The sequence below is a fragment of the Pipistrellus kuhlii genome, unplaced genomic scaffold (assembly GCF_014108245.1).
Source record: "Pipistrellus kuhlii isolate mPipKuh1 unplaced genomic scaffold, mPipKuh1.p scaffold_m20_p_5, whole genome shotgun sequence".
Classification (NCBI taxonomy): domain Eukaryota; kingdom Metazoa; phylum Chordata; class Mammalia; order Chiroptera; family Vespertilionidae; genus Pipistrellus; species Pipistrellus kuhlii.
The window spans coordinates 70,529,287-70,551,378 of NW_023425551.1; the positions used below are offsets into that span (position 1 = coordinate 70,529,287).

Consider the following 22,092-nt stretch of genomic DNA (forward strand, 5'->3'; position numbering starts at 1 on the left):
ATTAGCCCACCCAGAAGTCCAGGTTCCTTTATCTGGGAAAGTAGTAAGTTCATTCTTCAGCCTTGAATGAGAAAACAGAAAAAAACCCCAAAATAATAATGTCTGCCCCTACCCTCATCCATTTGGAATCATGAACTAAGGGCTGTATTTCTTTTGCTTTATGGGGTGTGACCATTAGTATCCAGAGGCTGGACATGAAGGTTCAACCAAGTGGCATTTTGTAGAAAACTGATCGAGGACAGAAGTGTTCCTCATTCCCCTAGAGCTCCTTCTGTGGTTTCAGAAATCCACCTGTACCTGCCAGGGGAATCGTCTAGTCTTTGGCTCTGAGCTGCTTCCTCTTACCTGGCTGATATGGACTCAAAGGGGGAGGGAGAGTCAGCAGAAAAGTATTTCTCTTTTCCTTCTTGAAGGGGGTGTGTCCTGGGCTCCTCCGTGCACTAGGGGTTGGTCATAAATCCGTGACCTGTATGCATGCCAGAGAGCTGCTGTAATCCAGATATTAAGATCGTCTTTCCAAACAGCTTAAGAAGTGATTGAGCCACAAGTACACTGGAGGAAGGGCTCCCTCGGGCTCTGATGTGAGGAGAGAATCACCAGGTAAGCCCAATAGCGATGATTTGATTCCTTAGAACTTGATTTACTATCACAGGTGCTTCCTGTTAATTTGAGATTATTTTCTCCTTCTGGGGAAGACTCTCAATATCTCATTTCCTGAAGAGAGGTGAAATAAAGGAATATAGAGTGGAAGGAGCAATGAGCAGTGATAACAGAGGTCTGTGTTTTGGTGACTACATAAATTGAGGTATTGGCTTGAGACTCAAACTCCAGGTTTTCAGACTCAAGGTGCAATCTTCTCAATTGTAACATAGCACCCCTATTTTTTGGATGTGCTTGGAGGTAGGTCAACTGGAATGAAGAAGGCTCCATTAAAGATAATTGTTAAAAATATGAATCTTAAGGATTTCACTAGTTAGAAATATGTTAATCTTAGCAATTTGTTTAAAAATACACTTGAGAGATTTAAGTTTATTTTCACTTTAGGATGGATTTATTTAAGCTTTGACTGAATCCATATACATCTGAGAAGTATTTCTCAATTTAACCCCCTTCCTGGACTCTGAAAAATCCCAAAATTGATCCTTTTAACCACTTCCCCTCCTGTTACCCCCAAGTAAATATGAAGCAGCACACTGTATTTTTAAACTGACAGGCCTTGAAAATTCATAATTTTTCTTTTTTTCATGAAAAATCTATTTATGTAAATCTGATGTCCTATGTAATTTACCGTGCCAGAAACTAAATGATGGGAAGTTACTTAAGGAGATATAGAAAGGAGGTCAAGATGGAAGAAGTATGGAGAAATGATGACTCTGGCTTTTCCATAGTGATATCCATTAATTAAACTAAACCTGATAACAACACACATAGGCTGGAGATCACAGACATCAGAGGACAAAAAAATAGATAAAAATATATCCGATGATTTGTCAGAATATTAACACAGCCTTTTGTTATGCTCTTTTTTGCTATAATAAAACCACTACTAATTATTTATAACCGTAACTAAAATTAAAAACAGCTTTACAATAATAGCCTCATAATACTTGACTCAACTATTAACAAATAATGTAACTTTGGGCAGATTATTTCACTTTTCTTGTTTCGGTTGATTAATTTGCAACAAGCATGGAGATTTAAAATGGGCGTGTATACATGTTGAGTCTTGGAAGCTTGACTTGCAAACACTCCCATTTTATGTACAACCACAAGCTGATATAATTGTTACTGACATGCTTCATAGATTATGTATGTCTTGTTTCTCTAAAAAAAAAAAGGCAAATTTTAAAAAAATGAGGGGCAGGGCCTACATTACAAGGTGTCTCTTACTGTGCTGAGTGAGGGTAAGGGAAACACCATGCTTTTGCAGCCATGTACCCTCTGATGTAATTCATTTCACAATTAAATAAATGCAAATATTCTCCTAGAAAAAAATAAGTGGATATGTTCATGAAAACCCGTGTATCAGTGACTGATTTTAGCATTTTGGTGTGAGCCAGTGTAAATGGGAAGAAGTGAGAGGGTGCTGGGTACCCAAGGCCATTAGCAATGGGTGGGTGAGTGTCGCAGGGGTAAATGGCCCTGAAAGTGGAGGTGGCCTCCTCTGAAGAACTGCCACTGCGTTCCCAGTTTTGCCGAAGGCCACTTTTTGTAAAACCATGTTCCACCCAATCTAAACACATGTGTTTGCTGCTTTCAACATATCTTGCCCTGTTCCCTTTTAGTTCTTTGGCAGGAAATACCCATAGCTACAGAGAAGGGGAAACCCTATTCCCAAACATATCATGGTGTTCTCTTAGATTGAGCTTGAGTAGCAAAGTGCTCATGGGATGTCAAGGCCTTCACAGTTCTGGACTGGATAGCCACACAGTTGTAATAGCTGTGAAAATAATCGAGAGAACTGGAGGGGTAATGCAAAAGGTCTATAGCTAGCATGTCAAACTCAAAGGCTAATGTGGGACCAGATAAATGAGGCATGAGGCCTGTGGGCCATGAGTTTGACATGCTTTGACTCTATAAAGTAGAGTATGCACAGCTGTTTCTAACCTTGCTGAGTGACCACCACTGTAGTGCACTAAACCAGTGCGGAGCCGAGGCCACCTTACCAAACCCGCTCCCAGCAAGCCACGGGTAACCTCATAAAGGCTCCTATCCAGTAGTAGATGGGAAGCTGGGCACTGTCATACTAAGAAGGAAAATCCTTAAGAATTAATATGTGTGAAAGTGCCCTGGCATTTCATAAAAGTATAGTAACTTCCCTGTGCATAAATAAAGTGCAAAGAGGTGAGCAGTGGCAATGAGATATGTAGCCCTCAAGCTGTGCAAAATTGAGCTAAATCTTGCTGGTGAGGGTTATTAGGTCATCAGTGCAAATGTCAGTTTTTAATCTCCAAAGGCTCACACGACTTAGGAACTCTAGAATTTTGGTTTTGATTTAAATAAAGCCTTTTAAAATAAACACTTTAAATGAAATATTTAAGATAGTTTATTTTTCTTATAAAATTAAAAAAAAAATCTGAGTTTCTTTATTGTTTAAGGATAAGTAGGCATTAACCATAATCTGTGGTGTTAGGACAGTGGTTGCAATGGAACAGATTTATGTCTTCAAAGTTTTGGATAAAGAGACTTTCTTTGTGTTAAGCAGATTTTATTTTCTATGAAAATCTTTTGCACTAGTGTTTGTACTGTAGCCAAATTTTGCGTGAAGACTTCTCTATAAGCAGTCTCTTAGAGAATCCGGTTAATTAATTTTTTTTAATGTTGAATTTTCTTTATTTTTATTTTTTATTGTTGACAGTATTACATATGTCCCCTTTCCCTCCCCCTCTCCCCCCAATCCTTTCTAATAAGAAACTCAGTGATAAACCTCTTAGACATGTTTTTGGCCAAAATACCAACTACTAAGCTAGTAACTGGCAAGAGAAATGGTAAAGAAAGCAATAGAATTAAAGAAATTATTTATCAGAATTTTATTATATGACAAAGTGGCCTTTAAAATTGATAACATTTATCAAGATGATCTTGATAAAGAATATTTAGTCAAAGAACATAATTGGAAAAACTGGTTATTCATTTAGAGAAAAATGAAAGTAAACCCTTAGTTCATACTAAAATCTGAAATAAGTCTAGAAGAAATGAAAACCTGAAATAACTCTAGAAGAAAAAATTTAAAGAAGAAAATATAGAATGACACTGTTATAATCTTTTTATAGAAAAAATTTAAATACATATAGACAGATTTGATTTCATAAATATTTTAAACTTTTATGCAGAACAAACATAAAAACTTAAAAAACCAAAGACCAATGATGACTAAGTACTTATAAGCCGTGACAGAGAGCTGATATTCACACTATATAAAAAGCTCCTAAGAAGCAGTTCTTAAGAAAAAAACAAACAAACAAACAAAAAAAACATTCTAATAGAAAACTTAGGATGACTTAAATAGGCATTTCTGTACATTACCAGGGAGCATAGACAGGCACAAATTAGGAGGGCAATTTGGACATGTCTATAAAAAGCCAAAATGTAGCCCTGCTGGTGTGATTAGACCATCAATTCTGAGCACCGAAGGTTTACGAGTTCGATTTCTCATCAAGGGTTGCATGCTCCATCCCTGGCCTCAATTGGGCCATTTGTGGGGGGCAACTAATCAGTGTATTTTCTCTCTCTCTCTCTCTCTCTCTCTCTCTCTCTCTCTCTCTCTCTCTCTCTCTCTCTCTCTCTCTCTCTTCTCTTTCTCTCTCTCTCTCTCTCTCTCTCTTCTCTTTCTCTCTCTCTCTCTTCTCTTTCTCTCTCTCTCTCTTCCCCACTCCCCTTCCACTCTCACTAAAAATCAATGGGGGAAAAATTTCCAGGTGAGGATTATAAAAAAATATTTTTTATAAACAACTCAAAATGTATAAACCTTTTAAAGCTATACTTTCATTCTAACCCAGAAGAATACCAGTTTGCCTGGAATTAAGGATGCACAAGAAGAAGTTACATAGAAGGAACATTTGAGGGCAGATTAAAGGAGTCCAAAAGATGAATTTGCCTTGTTAGCATGTTTGATCTTCATCTGTACATAGTATGAGCCTGGAAGGTTTTGTGTATAGATTGACATAATGTTTGCAGGATAGGTGGAAATGCCAGACAACTCGTTCTACTTATAGAATCATTTAGGAATGAAAAACTGGCTCTAAACAGTAAGGAAGTATGATGAAAATAATGTTAATATGCATAGAAAAACTTAAAGAATGTTTTTTGTAGACTTGAAATAATGAGTTTAATCAGTATAAGCATTGCATGAAAAGTCAGGTATTTGCCCTTGGCAGGGTGCTTAGTTGGTTGGAGCATCATCTCATACACCAAAAGGTCATGGGTTTGATTCCTGGTCAGTTTACACATCTAGGTTTTGGGTTTGATCCCTAGTTGGGTTCATACAAGAGGCAACCAATTGTTGTCTCTTACATCCATGTTTCTCTCACTCCCTTCCTCTCTCTCTAAAATGAATAAGCATATCCTCAGGTGAGGATTAAAAAAAAAAGTTAGATATTTGGTTTAGTCTTATTTAAAACAGACCACCCAAGAAGAGTTTGTAACACATATTTACCTGAGCGCTTACATATGAAGACTACAAAGCCTGTTCTGTTGGTTCTTTCCAGTAGGCCTGATGAATTGTGTTTTTATCTTAGAAGAGCTGAGTATCCTTAGACTCACAATAACGCTCAAATTTATCAGGAGACCAGCTTTGAAACATTTCTCCTCCTCCTCTTAGCAGACAGCTTATTTTAAAAGAACTTAATGAAAATTACATTATCAATGAGGAATTTGTTAAAATCATTCCCTGAGCAACAAAATGCTAGATTTTTTTTTGAGAAAGAAATTTAGGGAAATAGAATTTAAGTTTATCCTTCTCATTTTTTGCAAGTGCGAAAAGGAAATAATTTTGTAATTTTCAAGATTGCCCAACAATAGAACCAAGGTATATGAAAGCATTTTATAAATTAGAAAGAATTATTCTTATTTTTTTCTTATTATAAAACTATCACCACTCTTGAGTTGCTGTTCAGATACTTTTTCAAGCAAACAATCCAAAAGGAAGCCCACATTCTCTGGGCTCTCCCCACTCTCTGTAGGCAAAGTGGAGTGGGGAAGGTGAGAAATGAGCCTGACCTGGGAGTTCCGGGGAGGCTGGGGCCCGGGTGCTGAGCTGGAGGCTTGGCTGGAAAAAAGAGCTTGGCACCTTCTCTGGAGGTCATTTATTATCTTTCAGGGCTTGGTGGTAACCTGTGGTCTACTGAACTGTGAGTGACGGGAGAAAATCTTCAGTTAGAAGGGGTTGGACTAGAGCCAGTCCTTGAAGCTGGCAGGCTGTTTAGAAAGGAATTGAGCTGGGTTTGTCGTGGCTGGTCGTCGTCTGTGAGACATAGACTAGCGGCGAGGACAAGAGGAGAAGTCTGAGGCAATGAGCTAAGAACAAAGTAACATCCTGGGTCTCTTCTAAGCTACAAAGCGCAGTCTGAATAGATTTTAAAGACACACACAACCCAAATCCTTGCTAGGAGGGAACAGACAGCTGGTTTAGGCTGCCGCTAATCCAGAAATGCTCTCAAGCTGAAGTTCAAATAAGTGGCATAGGACACACAGACTTCTAAAATTTGTACCTCAATTTTTGGATCAAAAAAGGTCAGTTGGGGGGGTGGGTTGCAGGGTCACAAACTGGACTCTGAGGGAGAGCCATTCAATGAAACATCAAAGTTTAAATAGGGAACAGAAAGGACTCCAGCAACCAGCACTAGTTTTCTAAAGTAGGTGTGGGTCCCTGCTTTGGGGTTTTGCTTGGTGGGTGGAGCTGCAGTGCAGGAACACCCTGCAGGAGGATGTGCCTGGCACAGTGCCTGGGAAATTGGAGGTTCTCACTCTATAGTGGCTGACCAAATTAAAGACGAGTAAAGTGTCACAGGGAAGGGACTGAGCTAAGTAATTTTTTTGGTCTTTTCCAGCCTTATAATTCTAGAACTCTTAAAAATTATACCACTATTCTCAACCCAAGGACTTAATTCTTGGTAGATTCTTAGCCTATCTCAATAGAGGTTTAAGAATTATATAACCACAGACTCATAACGACAGAGAGCGAACTGACAGTTGTCAGAGGCTGGGTGAAAAAGGTGAAGGCATTAAGCAAAAACAGAACAAAACAAAACAACTCATAGACATAGACAACTGGTGATTACCAGAGAAGAAGGGGTGTGGAGAGGTAGAAGAGGGTAAAGGGGTGATGGAAGGAGACTTTGGGTGGGGAATACATAATACAGTATACAGATGATGCATTTTGAATTGTACACCTAAAATCTATATAATTTCATTAACCAATGTCACCCCAATATATTCAATAATTTAAAAAAAAATACTCCAGAAAAAAAAAAAGAATTACAATAACCAGTTTGAGAAGAAAACAGGAGTAAAGCCTAGTAAAAATTTTTAATCTTTTCAGATTTAAATTTGACGGCCGATGAACACTAATTAAATGAACAATGTAAGAAATAATGTGTAAAGAGAAATGGAGAAATGGGCATGTAATAATAGAATCTGAATGTGAATGGATCTGAATTCCCTTTAATTTATAGAGGAGGAAACTGACTTTCACAAGTTCTAACAGATGAGGGACAGACTTGGGTTAGGGTCTAATTCATTTTGGTTTCTTTCTACTATTTTTATTCCATATAAACATACTAACACATGCTAAAACATAAAATATGTATTTAAAATTTTACTGTGCACAAATATTTATGCAGACACTCAATAAGGTTGTAAATAGCTTTACATTATAGTCCTTCCAGAAGAAGTTTGTTTAACTCATATAATTGACCAAACTTCCAAAAAATTTTTTCAGATATAAAATTGGTTATCTTTTCTGTCCCCCATCTATATTTCCACCTGTCTTCTCTACTGTATCTGTCTACTTAAAAAAACATAAAGTCACTCTTAAAGGCAAATGACCCAAGGATTTCTATGCAAAGACAGATCTCAATGCAAAGGTTCCCAAAAACATAAAATAAGAGGTAAAATAAAACCAAGATTTTATAGGTCCCTTGCCTTGAAAACAATCAGGTCTATTTGAGTCATAATTTTGCTCAGATCCCAGCTGGAGACCTGCTCTTTCCATTAGCCTGTGACTGAGAGGAGAGAGACAACTCTACTGGAAATTCTATTTATAGGGGGGAAAAAAAATCCCATCAATATTGATGCCAGGGAAGCAACACAAGAGTTCAACTGTGCCTAAGATTAGATTGTTGCTAAAAGTGCTGGAAAGTGTAGGTGTGGGCAGTTCCAACCAAGTACCACTGTTGATAAGGAGACTGCTGTTGACAAAAATAAGTGATATTTGGAGACCATAAATATATAACTGGAAGAAGGGGGAGACAATGGTCAGCTGTCTCCAGGGGCTTAATAGCAAATTCTAATGATTGTTTTCTGTAAACTGAAGGACAGGGATTATCAGAAGTGAGTTTACTTGAATGAATTCAAGGAAGTAGGCGGTGTGTGTGTGGGGGGTGTCCTACAATGACCAAGCCTTCCCAGGAAGCCAGTGTCAACACAGGCTCCACTGGCCCTGGGGGCGGAGCTGCCTCAGAGCGAGGTGTGACATAAACATGCTTACTCTGATGACAACAGCTCCTCACCTGTAGCAAAGACACACAGATTTTGAGAGTTATCTATACACTAGAGGCCTGGTGCACAAAAATTCTTGCACTTGAGAAGGAGGGGTTTTCCTTAGCCCAGCCTGCACCCTCTCACAATCCGGGACCCCTCGGGAAGGGTCCCTGGGCCTGGCCTCAGATGAGGGCCTATCAGGGCTTTCCTTTCCCCAGCTGCAGGCAGCTGGCTCCACCCCTGCCACTGCCACTGCTTGCCATCTGTGCAGCACTACCCCTTCTCCCCTGCCACTGGTGGCCTCCTTTTGCAGGTAACAGGATGGGGTGCAATTGCTTGGCTGGCCTGGACCTCCCTCTTTCTTTGTTGGGGGGTAGGGCCAGCCCAGAAAGGGGCCATCTGCCTACCTGATATCCCCTGACCTCTGGCCTACCTACCTGATTGCTCCTAACCACTTGCTTGGGGGCAGGGCCAGCCCTCAAGGGGCTGAGGTGGTCTTGTCTCTGGTAATTTCAGTTGTGATGTCTCTGGCCTTTTATTATATAGGCTATTAAAGCCTAAGCAATGGCTATGACAGATGAACTGAATGATTGGTCACTGTGATGACACACTGACCACCGGGGACAGATGCTCAATGTAGGAGCTGCTCACTGGTGATCAGTGCACTCCCACAGCCAACCGTCTGCGGTACCTTCCCCCAGCTGGCTGGCCCCGATCGACCCTATTGGTCCCTATCACCAGCCAGGCCGAGGGACTCCACCCGTGCATGAATTCGTGCACCAGGCCTCTCGTTCTTAATAATTAAAACTATTCTGGCTTGAAAGGGAAGTGCTGAAAATGCCATGGGGTTTGCATCATACGAAAGCAGCTTTTGTTTGATAAGTTCACTTGACTCCGAATTGAAGCCAAATGCTGACCCAATCCAACAAGAAACTGTGAAAATACTAGTGGTAAGATTGAAATGCTAGTAATGCTAATAGTAATAGCTAATAGTTGGGGCTTAGCACCTATTAAATTCTGTACTGAATACTTCATATGAATTTCAGCAAAATAACAAATAATTCTGGACCATAAATAGTGTAACACTAAAAACTTACTTGTTGTTTATCTGAAAATTAGTCTCCCAACCCTATCCCAGAGAGAGCTGTGTACACCAAAGAATTTAAGAAAAAGTTTTTATTAGTTTAAGCTTAGATCCCAATCCCCCCAAAGAGAATTCAAATCACAGGGTTAACTTAGGTGTATAACCCTTTCTTTTTCCTACCTGAGAACCAGTCTACAATCAGCTGTCAAAGCTATCAGAGGTCAGCATCACTTGGGTAGCTTTAATAATGCATAAGGCTGGGACTGGGCTGTCTAGGATTTAGTATATTTAGGGTGGGATGGGAGCACCTGTATTTTCTAATGAGTTCCTAAATGCCTTCTTTTCTTTGTCTCCTGTTCCTTTCCTCCCTCCTCTTCTTCCCCACCCTCTACCTCCCCTTCCTACTCCTTCTCATGGCCTATGCTTTCTGCTTTCCAAAAGTGATGAATATTTGTCTCTAGAGCAGTACTTTTAGTTTTGACCAGGCTCCATAAAAATGAATATATATGTACATGCACACACATAATAAAACATGTGCATATCAATAAATAGTTTAGCTCTTCATGATAGGCCTACAGAGCAGTGCCTGGGAATCTCTGGTCTGAAACGCTGATTGTAAATTAAAGTTTACCATTTCTACCCAGTCTGAAGAGATAGCCCAGAATGCACCCTCCAGTATGGGAGGAAGGGGGACAAAGACGGAGAGTATGAGAATTTCCTCACAGTGCCCAGCGCTGTCACCAGGCCTTCTGGAGCTGGGCTTGCAGCCTCAGGCCTGGACTGCATGCGGGAGAAAGAAGATTGTTCAGAGAGTAAGAGATGGAGAGAAAGAGTCATCAGAAGGCCAGCCTACCATTTGGAAGCAGGCCCTGGCACAGAAAGGGCACAGATCACACCTACACACACAGAGACAGTTACCTTCTTTGAAAGCTCCAGTACTAAGACCATAACCCAAACAGTACCCAGGAATTCACAGTAATCGTTTTCCATAGGAGTGGAGGAAACCTGGGGGAGGGGCTGGAAAGAGCACCACTCCCTCCAATGTGGCTGCACTCCCAAAAAGGTATTGGGAAATTAATTTAGTAAAAAAAAAAAAAAAAAGGAAAGAAATAAATTAAGAAAAAAAAATAGAAAAGATACATGGGCATGTTTCAGAGAAAGAAGTTCTATTTCATAAAATTGTTCGGTTATTTTATGTAAATACTGAAGGCCCAATGCACGAAATTCATGCAAGAGTAGGCCTTCCTTCCCCTGGCTGCCGGCACCTGCTGCCTCTGGCACCTGGGACCCGGGCTCCCCTCACAGCCCTGGCTTTGTCCAGAAGGTCATCTGGAAGGACATCCAGAAGGATGTCTGTTCTAATTAGCATATTATGCTTTTATTATTATAGATTATTATAGGTATACACACACACACACACACACACACACACACACACGGTGTACTGGTTAATAATAGCAGATTTTGGCCGAGGCCAGTTTGGCTTAGTGTATAGAGCATCGGCCTGCGGACTGAGAGGTCTTGGGTTCGATTCCGGTCAAGGGCATGTACGTTGGTTGCGGGCACATCCCCAGTGGGGGGTGTGCAGGAGGCAGCTGGCCAATGTTCCTCTCTCATCGATGTTTCTAGCTCTCTATCCCTCTCCCTTCCTCTCTGTAAAAAATCAATGAAATATATTTAAAAAAAATAGCAGATTTTGTAATAAAAAAACATGATAATTTTAGGAGAAACATCAAAAGTGCTTTATTCAAAGTAATGTCCATCACTAAGTTTCCTATTTCCCCATCTTTTAAGTAACTTATAGGTACTGTCACAATAAAACTTTTCTTGTTTTGGGGCAAACCATTCAGAGACCCAATTTTTTACTTCTTTATATATTTTGAAGTGCTGCTCAGAAAGTGCATGTGCCATCATCAAGGAACAAGTGGTAATCTGAAGGAGCAAGGTCTGGGGGAATACAGTGAGTGGGTTAATACTTCCCAGGCAAGACCTTTTAATGTGTCCTTAACTGGTTTTGAAGTGTGTGAAGCAAAAATTACTTTGCCATGTCTTCTGACCCAGTCTGGTCATTTCACAATCAAAGTGTGGTTCGAATTGATTATTTGTTGTCAATAGTATTAATGGTTTCAGTATTAAGGGTTTCACCTGGTTTTAGAAGCTCATAATACACCACACCTTTCTAATCCCACCAAACGCAGAGTATTGTCTTCTTTCTGAAGTGATTTGGTCTTGCAGTCAATGTTGATGGTTGACCTGGATCAACCCACGATATTGTGCTTTTGGGAGTCTCAAAATAAACCCACTTTTCATCACCAGTCACAATTCGATGCAAAAAAGATTTTCTTTTGTGCCATTGAAGCAACATTTTACTGATGACTTTTCAGTTTTCCATTGGCCTTTTGTTCAGTTGATGTGGCACCCATTTTCCTTCCTTTAAAATCTTTCCCATTCTTTGTAAATGATTGGAAATTGTTTGCTGAGCAACATTTAATCTTTCTGCAAGTTGTTTTTGACTTTGACACGCATTTCATCCAATAATGTTTGTAATGGTTGGTTTTCAAACTTTTTCAGTTGATCTGGATGTTCTTTGTCTTTCACATAGAAATAATCACTTTTAAAGCATTTAAACCAGCGTTCACAAGTATCTTGAGATGGAACATGTTCATTATAAGCTTCCTGAAGTATACGATAACTTTCAGCAGCACTTTTATTCAAAATAAAGTAAGAATTAAAACTTCCTACAAATGCTCTTTTTTTTTTTTGCACAAAATTCGACATTTTTAAGAGTAAAAATATTTATGATGCTAACACTTTCAGAAAATTTGACATACAAAGTTTTGAAGCTTGCTGTCAATACAACAAAATAGCATACATATCAAGTCACATATATATCAACATATGTGTTTTTTCAGCATTTATTGAAAAAAAATCTGCATTGTTAACTGGTACAACTAGTATACACACACACACACACACACACACACACACACACACATTTTATTATAGGACACAGAGCAGGTAGGTTTTTGGACGCAGATCTGGAGGAATGAGGTTGGAGCATAGGCTGCTGCTCATAGGAAGTTAAAGCAATAGATTTAGGAGGAGTCTTGCAAATAGGGGTGTGGGCATGAGAGGGCTGCTCTCCTTAGCGGGGAGGTAAATACGAAAGTGCTATGTGCCCCACCGCTTCTTCTCCTGCTTCCATGGAAAGCCCCAGACAAGGTCTGTGCTGACATGGGGCCATGTCTCTGGAAGTCAGTACCCTGCCCCTCATATTTTTCTCTTGTCTTGTAAGTCAGAGAGCTAGGTGTGGGGCAGCGCTGTCAGGGATGACAGGGATTGTATGACATTTAAAGTGCACCAAGCACCTGGCCAGCATGGCTCAGTGGTTGAGTGTCGACTTATGAACCAGTAGTTCATGGCTCAATTACCAGTCAGGGTACATGCCAGGGTTGGGGGCCCAATTCCTAGTATGGGGCATGTGGAAGCAACCAATCAAAAATTCTCTCTCATTGATATTTCTATTTCTCTCTCCCTCTCCCTTTCTCTTTGAGATTAATAAAAATATATTTTTTAAAAAGTGCATCCAGAAAGCAAGATGAAGGCTGGAAAGGAGAACTCTACTCTGTGTTTAGTGCTGCCAATAAAAGGCACTTATTCTAAGGATGGGTTATTGAGTTTGGCAATCACAGTTTTTTGTCTTTTCCTGTGGAGATGTGAAAGAAATGCCGAGAGGCCACAGGAAGTGATTCTTCACATCCAGTAAAACTTATAAAAACATACCATGGTAAAAAACTCACATAACAAAATATACCAACTTAACCATTTTTAAGTGTGTAAGTTCAGTGGCATTAGGTGCATTCACGTTTTGTGCAACAGATTTCTAGAACTTTTTCATCTGTCAAAACTGAAACTCATACCCATTGAATCACAACTCCCTGTTACTCCTTCTCCAAGGTCCTGGCAACCAGCATCCTGCTTTTTGTTCCTATGAATTTGACTCCTTTAAGACAATTTATAATTGTAATTGTATTTGTCTTTTTTTGTGTGTGATTGGATTATTTTACCTAACAGAATATCCATGTTACAGCATGTGATAGCACTTTCTAATTTTTACTGAACAATAATTCATGACCAATAAAACATTTGGCTATGATGGAAGTTTTGTGTCCATGCTGCCTGATATGGAAGCTATTTGTCACATGTGGCTACTGAAACACTTGAAATGTGGCTAGTGTGACTAAGAAATTGAATTTTTAATTTCACTTTATTATAATTAAAATTAAAATTTAGCTTGCAATACATGCCTGGTGGTTACCATATTGGACACAACAGTTCTAACTTACTGTGACTTTTTTCATTCATATGAAATAAAGTCGGATATAAGTGATTAATTTTGTGACCCTGAATATATGCCAAGTTCTGTCTAAATTATTGTGTGATAACCATAAACTTGAGGACAGTTTATTGCAAATTACATTAATTATAAAGAAGAAAATTGGCTGGATTGGTTCATGATTATTTTTTATGCTTAAACACTTAGATTCTATCCTTGTATAAATACATTATTAATCCTTGTATTAATGTATTAATACATTATTAATATAATCACTGTATTAATGATTCTAAGAGTCCTTGGTTATTTTAATGATTTTATTTATTTATTTATTTATTTGTTTTTACTGAGATGAAAAGGAAACCTCAGGGAAATATAAAAGGCTGGATATTAAATACACCTGATTGTAAAGTTAAGCAAGTTATGATTTTAAAATAGTGTAACCTATATGAATGTCTACCTGTATCCCTGAAGCTAATACAGAAAAGTGTTGAATACAAACTTTAGTCAAAAAATAAAATAAAAATTATTATAAATAATATTTATAGAAATCTCAGATTTGTAAAGATGTAGCACACATAAATAGTAATTTTTATGGTTTTAGAATTATGAATTGAGTTTTATTCTTATTTTTCTTTATCCCTACTTTCTATTTTTCTTTTTTTACACTGAGTATTACTTTGCAATAAATAACAAAATTATTTTTTTGATGTAAGGGGAAAAATACAAGTTGACCCAGAAAAATAAAACAAAACCATGTTTAGTCAAATTTGATCTCCTAGAAGAAAGCTCTCAGGGAATTTTCTAGTAAGATTGTAAAGACAGAAATTTACTACTTTTCGTTGGAAAACACAGTATCTCAGGCTGGGTCTGTGAAGTGGAAAAATTATCAAATACTTAGGGCTTTTGATTGATTCAGTGAGGCCCTACTATTGTGTGCATTAAATTTTTTAGTTGGAATTACTTGTTTTTTGTGCCTCAGCCTTGCCTGTACACCTTATCTATTGTAGTCACAGACTGTGACCCAGCTGTTTATGTCCAGACCAGGGACCTGCTGACGATGAGAGTCCTGGTCTTGTGGTTCATCTCCCTCTTCACCATCACTGAGGGCACTGATGGCTTCTTTGGGGTGAGTCGGATTATGCCCTGTTTTTCCTCCTTACCATCTCCCCTCTTTCCTCTGGCACTCCTAGAATCCATCCCTCTCTAGGTAACTGAACCCACGAAACGTGATAGATTTGGAATCTGAAGTTCTGGGTTCTTATCTCAACATTAGCAACATTAGCTGTGTGGCCTTGGAGCTTAGATGACTTAACTGCAAAGTAAGAATCTTGGACTAAACCATTGGAAATCTCTTTCAGCTCAACTCATCCACTCCTGTGGCCTCTTTAAGAGAGAATAAACTTAGAGGTTGGCATTAGCTAACCTTGGACTATCTCATTCCTGTCTATACATACTTTCTTGATGCTTTTATCTAGGGTCACAGTTTTAATATTCTCTATACTCTGGTGACTCCCAAATTTATATTTCCATCTCAGGCCTCTTCCTTGAACTCCATCCACATTCATATACATATTACCTACTTGATATCTCCAGTTGGGAGCCCAAGAGGCCCCTCAACTTAATATGTCTGCTATTAAACTTGTGACTTTTTTTTTCCTCACCAAACTTATTCCTCATTTTCTATCTCAGCAAGTGGTATCCCCATCTCTCCAGCTGCTTAGGCACAAAATTTATTTTTTATGCTTGATTCTTCTCATAATCCGTATCTAAACCATTGGCTCTTTTTTGTTTGTTTTGGTTCTATCTTTAAAACATATCCAGAATTTAAACACTTCTCACCACCTGCATGGCCACTATGTCAATCCACACTTTCTTTATCTCTCATGATTTCAGTAACTCCTGGAATGCTCTCAGTAACTCCTGGAATGCTCTCCTTGCTTCTGTGTGTGACTATTCCCAATATGACTGCAGGACTGAGCCTTCTGGAAAATAAAGTAGAGCATATCTTTTCTCTGTTCAGAACTCTCCAGTGGATTCCGATCTCATTGAAGTAAAAGCTAAGCCCTTGCCATAGCCTATAAAAATCTACACAACTTGCCTCCCTAGAGATGCTCTCTGACCTCATTTTCTGCCCTCTTCTCTACTCCCCCTCCCTTTAGCTACTCTGGTCTCCTAGCTGTCTTCACATGCTGGGCATGTTCCTAACCAGGGCCTTTACATGTGCTGTTCCCTCTTCCTGGAAAATTCTTTCTCCAGGGATCTTCAGTTCCCTACGCCTTTCAGGTTTGTGCTAAAAACCTGCCTCAGTGAAATATTTTCTTGCCATCTCCCCATTGTCCCTGAATTGGATTTTAGGTGCAGGATTTCAGTTTATTAGGGAAATCCAACAAGGCCTAATGAAGTACAATGTTCCAAAGCCTTGCCATAATTCTTCTTTTTTTCCTTTTTAACAGAGAAATGATGGCATCAAGACAAAAAGAGAACTCAGAGTGAATAAGAAAAAGCACCCAGGTGAGACATTGCTGCCAAGAGAATGGGGTTCTAATCCTATAGTGTTTCTGACTGGGTGTATGATCATTGGCACATTATTAAACATCCCAAATCTATAAAATGAAAATAACAGTAATCCCTTCTGGCAAAGCATTTGTGAGGACTAAACAATATTACAGAAGCATAGTATCCTGCACCATACCTGGTAAATTGTTCCATATTCTTCCTTTCCTTCCTTGTCTTGATCCCAACAATGCATTTCATGGGCACAGCCCTCAGTCTGTGGCCTGAAATTTAACTTGTGAATCTGATGTTTTAAGCATTCAGTGTGTTTCTTCATGGAAACTGATGCACACAGAAGGTTGTTAAGTTCCTGGGTCAGTTCACAAGCCTTTCTTTGGTAAATTTGCCAAACAATAACATGCCAAACAATACAGTGCCATAGAACTTACCGCCATGTGAAGCTGAGATTCTTCAGAAAAATGAAATAAAAATTTACATTGGACTACCATGGATACATTTTACCTGGTAGTAATAATGCAGTAGTACTTATCAACTTGTTACTATGTGCCAGGCATCATTTTAAATGCATTAGGTGAATTCATTCCTCACACTGACCTTCTGAGTTAGGTGTAATGATCATTTTTATTTGGTGAAATTAAAATATAGTGCTAAGGAGCAGGGGGCATGATTCAGACCCAGTCAATCTGGCTCTAGATTGACATTTAATGTTTCCTTAGTTTCAGGTGTACAGCACAGTAGTTGAATGAATTACATAGTGATCCCCTGGCCTATGTCATTCAATCTGGCCCCAGAACCAGTGCAATGAGCCCCTGACAATGTGACCAAGGTCAATTGCTCTCTCATTCCATACTTCTACCTGCTTGGGCTAGAGGAATAGAATCTTTTTAAAAATATATATTTTATTGATTTTTTACAGAGAGGAAGGGAGAGAGATAAAGAGCTAGAAATGTCGATGAGAGAGAAACATTGACCAGCTGCCTTTTGCACACCCTCCACCGGGGATGTGCCCCCGGCCAATGTACATGCCCTTGACCGGGATCGAACCTGGGCCCTTTCAGTACGCAGACCGACGCTCTACCACTGAGCCAAACCGGCTTCGGCGGGAATAGAATCTTATTAGCTCCACCTATGTGAGGTGATTCCCAAGGTCTGGGCTGAGGTTCCGGTCTGCAAGGAGATGGGGCAGTAAGTGATGGAGCTGAGGCTTTACAGTGTGAGATGTGGGAGTTACAGCAGACGAGGGTCTCTTGTAAAAGTCCTGGGACATGCCTTAGCCTCAGCCTCCGCTAGCTTCCTATTGCCCTCTTGATTGCTTGAGAAGCTTGAATTGAGTCAGCTTCTTTTCTTCACTATAAGAAATGGGACAGTCTCATGAAAGCTCCTCATGTCATCTATCCCTGGTGCCCTGAGAAATAAGAAATTTTACTGCCAATGGCAATAAAGTGAGACCAGGATAAAAGGATGTTCACCTTTTGCCTCTTTTTCTAAAGTCCTTCATATCCTTAATCTTGGGTCCATAGAGGATCTTGAAATACCATGGTATTTTGTGCTAATTTCATGTGACTGTACCTAAATCACTTCTGGTGCGAGAAGACTCATAGGAGTGTTCTCACAGCCAAAAACACTTCCCAGCCTCTCCTTATGGAAACAAAAGGTGCTGCTCAGAAATGATAAGGTATGATAATGAGTGTAATAAGTCAAACAGAGAAAGGCAAATACCACGTGATTTCACTTTTTTTTGTAGAATCTGAAAGACAAAATGAACGAACAAACAAAATAGAAACAGAGTCAAAGATACAGAGAACAAACTGATGGTTGCCTGATAGGAAGGAGGTTGAATGGCTAGGTGAAAAAGATGAAGGGATTAAGAAGTACAAATTGGTAGTTACAAAATAGTCTGGGATGTAAAGTACAGAACAGAAAATATAGTCAATGTAATAACTATATATGGTGTCATATGCATGCAAGACTTACTGGGGAGGGGTCATTATGTAAGTTATACCGAAGTCTAATTACTATGCTGCACAACTGCAACTAATATAATATTAAATGCCAACTCTAATTGAAAACTTTTTTTAAATGAGAAAAAAAAACACACCCTAAAAAATGATAAGGTACAAATGAGGATATGTAAGGGCTCAAGTAAAGTTTGGTTTGTTTGGAATTTGACTTAAATACATTTTTATAGGAGAAGGAAGGGCTCTTTGGAGGAGAAAGTGTGAGACTGGTGTTTTATACAGAAGATATTTCAAGGAGACCAGTGCTGGGGAAGGTGAAGAGAAGAGTGGCTAGGATTTCCTCACCTCATCCCCCTTTTGTCTTGATGCCTTGTCTCTGGATGTGTCCAGAGGAAGTGCGTCCAGTCAGGAGGGCAGTGCAGGCGTGGTAGAGAGAGCACGGGAGCAGCTGGCTTGGTAGAAGTGAGAGGGTGGACATTGTCAGGCACATGTGTGCCTGTCCTGGATGCTCACTTATAGTCAGTGTCTGGGTGGGCAGAAGCCAATGACAAACAGTGTGGCATCATCCGGGACCTTCAGGCTGAATCTGCTGATAGTCCCTTGGTCACTGCTTCTGTAGCATTTCCCTCCCAGACTGAGAAAGGAGGGGTCTGACAGTCTTCCTGTCTTTACACCCAGTGCAGGAATATGAGCTGTTGCTTCAGGTGCCCTATAGAGATTCCAAGGAAAAAAGAGACTTGAAGAAATTGCCGAAGCTTCTGAAGCATCCATCATTATGGCTCCATGGGCCAATGAAGATCATCAGAGCGAAGGCAACCACATGTAAGCCAGCTCTCTGGGGAGGTAGGCGTATCAGTTGGGATAGGTTAGATTATGCTATGGAAACGATTATCCCTGTAGCATCTTGGTTTACAAGAATAAGTGTCATTGCTTCTTCATACTACATGTCCATTGCAGGTTGCAAAGGGGTTGAGACTGTGGTGGCCACTTGGGGACCTAGGCCAGTGGTCGGAAAACTGTGGTTCACGAGCCACCTGCGGTTCTTTGGCCCCCTGAGTATGACTCTTCCACAAAATACCACCTGCGGCGCACACATATAGTAAGATTGAAACATTATGGCCCATACGCAGAAGTCGGTTTTTGGCTCTCAAAAGAAATTTCAGTCATCGAACTGTTGATATTTGGCTCTGTTGACTAATGAGTTTGCCGACCACTGACCTAACCTAAGCTGATGAATCAGACACTATCTCAAAACACCCATTCTGAGCAAAAAAAATAAATAAAATAAAATAAAAAAATAAAGGAGCACTAGAGGGTTTGACATTGCCAGTTGAATTTTCTAACTCAGGAAAATGACACCTATTAATCCTGTTCATGACTTATTGGTCAGAGCTGGTTCCATGACTCCACTCAACCTCAGGGGCCAGGTTATGCAATCATGGAAGTCAGCAAGCAATATCTAGCAAACAGCATTAATGACCACAATGTGGGTCTCAGAGAAGTTAAATGCTTTGTCAAAAGCAAGAGTTCTCAAAGTGTGCTGCCCTGTCCGGCAGTAGCAGCAGCACCAGGGCTCCATCTTTCTGTCTTTTGATGAGAAATACTTGCTTCAGATTCTAAGTCTGAGCCGAGGATCAGAATTCAGCAGCAGTGGATTCATGAGCCAGGCCCTGTGAAACCAAGCTCTGTTTTTGTATGTGCAGACTGTGGCCACCAGAATGGGGGCCTCCTCTGTGCCTGTGAAGATGGCTATACCTGGTTTCCTCCTGCATGCCTTGATTCCCAAATATGCTACCTTCACATGGTTGGACCACTCCAGACTTGTGACTGTCATCTCAAGAACCTCACCAGGAGTGTCAATTTCTGTGAGAGAACAAGTAAGTTCATAAGGATACCAGGAAGAAGCCCTTGGCAGGGGTCTCTCCCACCTCCCCATGTGATAGAGAGGGAACTCTATATAGCTCTTTGCCCACGTGTTCCCTGAGCAGAGCTAGTGTTCACAGGGAGATTGAAGGACACTGAGGACACCCAGTTTGGCTGGACACAGGGAGAGCTGCTTTCGTGCAGAAAATTCAGGAATGCAAGTTGGTATTTGGGCACCACTTCAACCTTGCTCCAGCTCAGCTCAGCAAATATATGCTTCTTTGGAGATTTAACAAGATTCACTGAAATCCCAAGTCGGGGAACTGCTTGAGTAAATACAATTTTTCTCCCTCCCTTCTTTTCACCTCTTTCGCCAACATCAATTTTCAGAAAAGAGAAGTCTAGAGGCATGAGAGCAAGGAGGAATGCATAGTGATTTTACTGAAAGTAATTCTTGAAATTGCCAATGCATATGTGTACTGAATGCAATACCAAAACAAAACAAAACTTAGCTTTGGAAACCAGTGGCAGCTGAGGGAGCTCCTGTTGGCTTCGGTGTATGCTCAGTGGATGACGAGGTGAGCTAAATGATGTGGGCTCCGGGGCTTGAAAGACTTTCAGAAGTTTTCCCAAAGTTTAGTCCAGTTCTCCTGAAGCTCTGCCTTTTGTAGAGCTGAGTAAAGAGAGAGAGGTCATGAAATAGTTTCCTTCGTATCTCTGGTTCCCTTTCCCAGGACTGCAGCAATTCAGGTTAAGGCGACATGTATTTATTAAGCACCATCTTTAGGCCCAGATTGGGGGCAAATTCTGGCAAATCACAATGAAGCATTTCTCTTGTGATCATTGACTCGCAGGCTACATGAGGAGGCCAGGATGTTGATGCAAGAAAGACCATGTAATTTCTTCAGCATTGTTGATGAAAACCTACATTTTGGTCCATGTCTGATCCATCATCAGATAGGAATCACACTTAAGGAGGTTCCCAGAGTAGAGTGGGGGCACACATACATGAAACATGTTCACAAATATATGTGCAGGTGCAAGAAGTATTAGGAGCTATGGATAAAGTCCTACAGGAATCTAGAGGAGGGAAAGATTCTGTATCTGGGGAGTAGTGAATGCCTTGGAGAGAAGATGCTTTGACTAGGCCCTGAACGAAGGATAAACAAGATATGTCCAGACAGAGATGGGAAACAAGCAGTCCCAGGGCAGAAAAGCAAGGGAAGAAAAAGATAAGCAAGGGGTATGTTGGGATTAGCAAATAGTGATTTAGAAAAAAATTTAATAGGGCAATCTTTAAGCTAAATGGAAATATATTTCTATGTGAAGTGACTGCCTATTTATTTATCATTATTAGTTTCTTAAAATATATTTTTATAGATTTCAGATAGAAAGGGAAAGAGAGAGAGAGAGAGAGAAACATTAATGATGAGAGAGAATCATTGACAGCTGCCTCCTGTATACATACCCTCTGCCCCCCACTGGGGATAGAGCCCACAACCTAGGAATGTGCCCTGACTGGGAATCAAACCATGATTTCCTGGTTCATAGTTTGACACTCAACCACTGAGCCATGCCAGCTGGGCTATTATTATTATTTTAATCATCACCCAAATAACCCAAGGTCATGGAAAGAAAGGAGGGGAGGAGAAGGAGGAAGAGGAGGAGAAGGAGAAGGAGGAGGAGGAGGAGGAGGAGGAGGAGGAGGAGGAGGAGGAGGAAGAAGAAGAAGAAGAAGAAGAAGAAGAAGAAGAAGAAGAAGAAGAAGAAGAAGAAAGAGAGAGAGAGAGAGAGAGAGAGAGAGAGAGGAACAATGTGAGAGGGAAACATTGGTTAGTTGCCTTCTGTATGCTCTCTGACTAGAGATCAAACCTGCAACTCAGATATGTGCCCTGACCAAGAATTGAACTGGCAACTTTTTGGTGCACAGGAGGACATTCAACCAACTGACCTACTCAGGCTGGACTGACTGCCTTTTAAATCACATGAGTGGTCACACGTTTTCCTACTTATAAGGTTACCTGGATTATCAGTACTTTCCCCATAATGTTCCAAATCCACGACTGAAAATTCTGTTTGTATGCTTCCTATATTACTTTAGATCTGTGGTCAGCAAACTGTGGCTCGCGACCCAC

At 40.1% G+C, this 22,092-nt stretch overlaps 1 protein-coding gene across 5 annotated transcripts in view; it reads left to right on the forward strand.

Moving 5' to 3' along the window:
* The first annotated feature begins 421 nt into the window (after window positions 1-421).
* The window catches only part of ADGRF1 (adhesion G protein-coupled receptor F1), a 45,188-nt gene continuing 23,517 nt past the window's right edge, over window positions 422-22,092 (forward strand). The window contains exons 1-5 of one of the 5 annotated variants that reach the window (XM_045573029.1): window positions 422-600; window positions 14,602-14,748; window positions 16,076-16,133; window positions 18,773-18,916; window positions 19,798-19,971. In XM_045573029.1, coding sequence (XP_045428985.1) covers window positions 14,680-14,748; window positions 16,076-16,133; window positions 18,773-18,916; window positions 19,798-19,971 — 445 coding nt within the window. In that variant the 5' untranslated portion in view covers window positions 422-600; window positions 14,602-14,679. Of the gene's footprint in view, window positions 601-1,307; window positions 1,355-14,601; window positions 14,749-16,075; window positions 16,134-18,772; window positions 18,917-19,797; window positions 19,972-22,092 lie in introns of those variants that run through there. The other 4 variants (XM_045573030.1, XM_045573031.1, XM_045573028.1 and 1 more) reach the window with 4 other exon arrangements.